The 6,000-nt window shown below is 52.9% G+C and overlaps 1 protein-coding gene across 1 annotated transcript; it reads left to right on the top strand.

The window, feature by feature from the left end:
- Positions 1-1,929: 1,929 nt before the first annotated feature.
- Positions 1,930-4,729, top strand: NR0B2 (nuclear receptor subfamily 0 group B member 2). The gene is made up of 2 exons (XM_056123533.1): positions 1,930-2,504; positions 3,920-4,729. The coding sequence occupies exons 1-2, from the start codon at positions 1,979-1,981 to the stop codon at positions 4,216-4,218; spliced, it is 825 nt and encodes a 274-aa protein (XP_055979508.1). The 5' UTR covers positions 1,930-1,978; the 3' UTR covers positions 4,219-4,729.
- The last annotated feature ends 1,271 nt before the right edge of the window (positions 4,730-6,000 follow it).

The following is a 6,000-nucleotide window of genomic DNA, read 5'->3' as shown; positions in this document are numbered from 1 at the left end:
TCCTCCCTCCTTTGAGTGCTATACAGATGGTATCCGACACCGTAAGACTTAATCAGAGTTTTTTTAAGTATATAAATATTGATATCAGGGGCTTATAAAGTGATCCTTTGTTTTATCAGAATGAAAGGGGGTATTTGAAGATCAGAGATCCCACTTCAAGGGGCTCCCATTGACCAAATCTTTGATAGTTGGAGTATCAAAATAAATACTGGTCATCACAGGTTAGAAACAACTCAATAAAACATGAGGCTGAGGCCATGAGCTCATACCTGTATATACTACATACACACATTCTGAGTATGAGGAAGTGGAATGGGGGTATGGACTCTGCCAAAGATGGCAAGTCAGGGAAAGAGGAGAGACTTTTCCTAATTGGCAGGTTAGTGACCTGATGAAAAAATGAAGGCAGCATTCTGTGTTCTGGATTGAGCCTCTCCATTCTACCATTTCTTTGAAGCATCTGGTGACATTCAATGTGAGATGAGGTGGTATCTGATCCTTATGGACATCCACTTTGGGCGGTTCTAACAGTGGATCTGAAGGAGTGTGTTCTTTTCTGAAAGAACTACACTTGGGGTTTATTGAGCATCAGACTGACAACTTGCTCTCAAATGATTCCAAGTAAAATCCCTTGCCTTGCAACCTTTCTGTGTTTGTGACAGTTTCAAGTAAAAGAATATCTATATGTTCAAGAAGCGAGCAGGCAAGGCATTGTTGAAAAGTATTGGGTATTCTTCTTTCTTCTGGTTTGCAATAGTTGTGACTTCCCTCAGCAATTCTTTTTTTTTTCTTTTCAGTTTTTGAGCCACACCTTGTTCTACTAGAGGTAGGGGGAAATTCCCCTGGCAGTGCTGGGGGACTACATGGTGCCAGGTATCAAACTCAGGACTCTCACATGTAAAGCATGTGCTTCAGCCCATTGAGTTATCTCCCTGGGACCCCATCGTTTGAAAGATGCCCAAGGACAGAGGAGCTGTGTGACAGGTAGCAGAACAATATTTATGCCCAGGATTTATGCAACATTTCTGCAGATCAGGTAAAGCTAAAGTCTCTACCAGCTTTGGGGACCCTGAGCCACCCAGCTCTGGCCTCACAATTGGGAGCAAGGATGGATTTTGGAGTCAGATAGATCCAGCCTCTGTTCTTTGTGGGGTGGTCTTGGAAAAGCCACTTCACCTATTTGAATCATATTCTAATACCAGAGTCGAAAGTGCCAGGCACAGTGTGTGCAATCCATCCAGAAGATTCCACTGTCATATTGCAAGGGTTTCTTAGCAGCTGTGGTCTGCTGGAGACTCAAGAAACCCCCAATTGGGAGAGATTCTGCGGGCTCCCCAGGACTGAAGTCAGCAAGAGGGTCTCCTAGACTGTACCATGAGCAAAATCCTCCCAGCACCCCCAGCCTTCCACCTTTCTGGCTCCAGTCCCTGCAGCGTGTTCCTTGCCGACTATAGGAGCAGCCCCAAGGTCAGGCAAACAAGCTGATGATAAGGCACTTCCAGGTTGGGCCTTGTGTTCAAGGCTAGTCTGGTGGGGGCTGGCCTTCTGGCGAGGGAGCGTTCTGATCTTGTGCTCATGTAAGGGCAGGCACCAATTGGGACACCTGCCACAGTCACCTGCTGATTGTGCACCTGAGGCCTTGGTGCCCTGGTACATCCTGGGTTAATGACCCTGTTTATCCGCTCCAGTCATCTGATAAGGGGCAAGCAGGCCAGCAGGCAGGCAGCCGGGAAGCACGCCTGCTTCATTGACTGAAGCCCTATCAGCGCCACGTGGAGCTTTCAAGACACCTCCCCACCCCCCCACACACCCCCTCCCAGTGCTGCCAGCGTGAGCCTGTGTTGGTTTTTTCAATGAACATGACTCCTGGAGTCAAGGTTGTCCGGTGTTGCCTCCTCCCCGGCATGGGAGTATAAATAGTCCCACAGCGGAGCAGACGGCGGGAGAGCAGGGAGCGAGGAGGAGCCTTTCCTCCACCATGAGCAAAAGCCAGCCAGGGGCCTGCCTGTGTCAGGGCGCAACAGGCCGCCCTGCCATTCTGTATGCACTGCTGAGTCCCGGCCTCGGGACCAGGCCCCCCAGCCCCCTAGCCCGGAGCCGCTGTCTGTGCCAGCAGCACCGGCCTGTGCGGCTGAGCACGCCGCACCGCACCTGCCAGGAGGCTCTGGATGTGCTGGGTAAGACAGTGGTCTTCCTCAGGAACCTGCCGTCCTTCTGCCAGCTGCCCCCTCAGGACCGGCGGCGGTTGCTGTGGGGCTGCTGGGGCCCCCTCTTCCTGCTGGGGTTGGCCCAAGACACCGTGACCTTCGAGGTGGCTGAGGCCCCGGTCCCCAGCATCCTCAAGAAGATCCTGCTGGAGGAGCCCTGCAGCCAGCTGCCCGAGCCGCCCCGGCCCTCGCTGGCTGCTGTGCGCTGGCTTCAGAGCTGCTTGGAGGCCTTCTGGAGCCTGGAGCTGAGCCCCAAGGAGTATGCCTACCTGAAAGGGACTATCCTCTTCAACCCTGGTGAGCTCCCAGACACCCCTGGAAAGGGCCGGGCTGTGGGGGCAGGGCCCAACCCAGAAAGCATCTTCAAAGGCTTGATGTGCTGAGTCCTCATTAGCTTCCAAGAGTCCTCTCACAAGAGGGTCAAGGGAGAGAAAGTACAGAGTGAAGGGACTGGCCCTGCCTCAGTCAGTCTCTACCCCCAATGTGGTCCCAAACCTGATGGGAGCAACCCCTGAACACAGAGCCAGGAGTAACAAGCCGTGACCTACCCCTCCCCACTAAAACATGAGGCTCAGAGAGGCTAAGTGACTTACCAAATGTCACACAGCCAAGCAGAGGCAGAGCCTGGATGGGGACTCTGGTCTGCTCCCTCCAGATCCTGGCCCTTGCCACTCTGCAAGCAGAGTTGGGCAGGGGAGGGCTGGCAGACACAGCTGTGCCTCAGTTCCAGAGAAAACCTGTGGGGTCAAGGCCAGGGCTGGAGTACATGCTTTGTATATAGGCGCTGCAGGCTCTCCCTAGCATCACATGGTCCTGAGACTCCCAAGTATGGCTAGGGTACCTTCCGTCATTTGTGGGTTCAGTAAGACCACCTAGGGGCTGGAAAGATAGTACAACAAGTAGGGCATTTGCCTTGCACTCAGCAGACCCAGGTTCTATCCCCGGAATCCCATATGGTCCCCTGAGTACTGCCAGGAGTGATTTCTGAGTGCAGAGCCAGGAGGAACCCCTGATCACCACTGGATGTGGCCCCAAACTACAACAACAAGAAGAAAGACCACCTAGAAGAGAACAAAAAGGGGGAGGCACAAAGAATGAGGATCCCTCATGAAGTTCTCCCAGAAGCAGCTGGGAATGGTGCTCTCTGTAAGCTGGAGGGCAGCTAAGAGAATTTTTCACCAAAAGGCTCTCATGGCATGTGTGAATTACAGCAACCAATTATTTTGAAGAGCAAACGTTTGTATTGTGCTTACCTTATGGTCCTGTGGTTACTTACCCAATCTAAGAGTTTTATGAGAGGGAACTCCCAGCAGTGACTAGGGGACAATGCTGTGCTGGGAATTGAACTCAGGGATTTCAGCTGCCAACCACGTGCTCCTGCCCTTTGAACTATCTTGAGGCCTTGAAATACTGTTGCTCTTAAGTGGTCTCTTCTGAGAGGTGAATCTTACTTCCATTATACAGATGGGACTGAAGCAGAGATTAGGAAAGTTGTCCAAAGTCATATGTTAAGTAACCGCAGGACCATCCACAGGGATTGCTTAGCCAGATCTTGTTCTGAGCCCTCACAAATAGTTAAATAATAGCCAACAAAGAGAGGCATCAGGAAAGGGCACCCCAGACAAACAGCTGGCTCGGGTCTGGGGTGGGCTTAACCCTGTGGCTTCTGGAACTATGGTCCTCATGAGTTGTCTCCCCCTCTCTGCCCACAGACCTGCCAGGTCTCCACACCTCCTCCCACATCGGGCTCCTGCAGCAAGAGGCTCACCAGGCACTGTGTGAGGTCCTGGAGACCCAGCACGCAGCAGGCCAAAGCCGCTTGGCCCGTGTGCTCCTCACTGCCTCCACCCTCAAGTCCATCTCCCCCAGCCTGCTCGGGGACCTCTTCTTCCGCCCTATCATTGGAGACATTGACATTGTCGGCCTCCTTGAGGACATGCTTCTGCTCAGCCGACCTGCTGCCACCCAAGCAGAGACCAGGTGTTGGCTGAATGACGGCTGGCAGTGCTGAGTCTGCCCACTATCCCTGGTGGGGCAAGCTGCCTGTGAGTTCTCCACTTGGCCAAATGGGTGCCCTCACCTGACCAACAGGTCAGATGGGCTACGGCCTCCACTCAGATTCCCCCACCTTGGCCTCCTCAGTGTGGACAGTGCTCCAGCTGTGTGGTGGACCTCGGTGCTCACCAGCATTCCCAGGGCCCAGCCTCCTCCCCCACACTGGGAGGGAAAGTCTGGACAGTTGTTCACTGGGTCCTGGTACCTGTTGACTTTGTACAGAACTGACTTAAGTTATTATATTTTGTTTGGTTTGGTGGTCACACCTGGTGATGCACAAGGGCTACTTTCAGTACTGGGTTTGGGGGTCACTTCCAGCAGTGTTTGGGGGATCATGTGGTGCTTGGACTGATCCAAGCTTCGTGCATGCAAAGCATGTGCTCCAGCCCTTTGAGCCATCTTCCCAGCTCGTGATTGGTTTTTGTAATAAAAGATGTGACTCTTGGGGTCTGACCCTGTAGGCAGTACATGGAAGGGATTATCTTTCTTCCTAGCTTCTCTGCCCTAACAGAGGAGGCTCAAAGGAAGGAACCATATGAGTCAGAGCTGACCTTAAGGGAGATGAGAAACTAAATTTTCAGAGTGGGATGGTGACTTCATTTCTGGGGAGATTTTTTTTGTGTGGATCTGAACCCAGGGAAAGGACTTGTCCAGGAGCCCCTCACCTTCTTGCCTTTATCTTTGGCCAACGGGTTTCTTTCTATGTCCCCAATACCACCACCACCACCACCAATGAGCCCTCTTGGCTCCTGTCCCTTGCAGATTTCCCTCTCACCTCAGGGAGAGCTGGACAGTGTCAACAAGGAACCAAAGCAGTCCTTAATCCAGACAAGGTCACTGAGCTTTCCATGGCTTGGGCGGTCAATCACTGCCTTAGACTGCAGCCAACAGGTGAGAAGGGGACAGTGCTCCACTGAAGAGGGAGGCGAGGGCACCCAGAATGGCCTGGCAGCTGCCTGGAAGCCATCACAGGCTGAGGTCTAGCTGCCATGTGACTGTTTAAAGACTTTCATGAAATCTGGTTCATGCTGGGCTGGAGCGATAGCACAGCAGGTAGGACATTTGCCTTGCAGATGGCCAACCCAGGTTCGATTCCCAGCATCCCATATGGTCCCCCAAGCACTGCCAGGAGTAATTCCTGAGTGCACAAGCCAGGAGTAACCCCTGTGCATCGCCGGGTGTGACCCAAAGAGCAAAAAAAAAAAAAAAAAAAAAAGCTGGTTCAGAGTCATCACCAGTGCCCTTCCTGTCTTTCCCTTCCACCACACTCTGTCCCAGCCCTTCTCTGGGAATCCCTCCCCAAAGCCTGCAGCTAGAGAGGCAATGCGGGGTCATCCCTGGCTCCAGCCTGCGCCGTCCAGGGAACAGCTTGTGTTTGTTTGCATTGGTCAATGTCTGTGCCCTACTATTTGTTAAACATCTTGAATCTCGCCCAGGTCAGGGTGACTGACCGCTGGGTGTGCAGGAGGGAATGATAACAGCACACATGCCCATAGGACCCCCTCCCCAGCTTCCACTGACCTCTAGCAATAAGGCCAGCCTACCCAGGCCCCACCCACTTCACCAGTTTGGATTCTTCTCACGGGGGCCAAGTTAATTATTGCTCAGGAGAGGTCATTCACTCAGGGACAATAGCCTGAAAGTCATCACTTGGGTCTCCCTAAGGTCCCTCAGGATAGGGACCACTGCTAAACGAACAAGTGCCCCTGATGGCCACCCAGTGCCAGTAGCAAGGCAC

The sequence above is a fragment of the Sorex fumeus genome, unplaced genomic scaffold, assembly GCF_029834395.1.
Source record: "Sorex fumeus unplaced genomic scaffold, SorFum_2.1 ptg000047l, whole genome shotgun sequence".
Taxonomy (NCBI): domain Eukaryota; kingdom Metazoa; phylum Chordata; class Mammalia; order Eulipotyphla; family Soricidae; genus Sorex; species Sorex fumeus.
This window is presented reverse-complemented; position numbering and strand designations above follow the sequence as displayed.

Excerpts from the sequence above, each read along its gene's own strand:
- NR0B2 (XM_056123533.1), top strand. The coding sequence starts at position 1,979 with ATGAGCAAAAGCCAGCCAGGGGCCTGCCTGTGTCAGGGCGCAACAGGC. Across the intron at positions 2,505-3,919 it reads GACTATCCTCTTCAACCCTG|ACCTGCCAGGTCTCCACACC; the intron begins GTGAGCTCCCAG and ends CTCTGCCCACAG.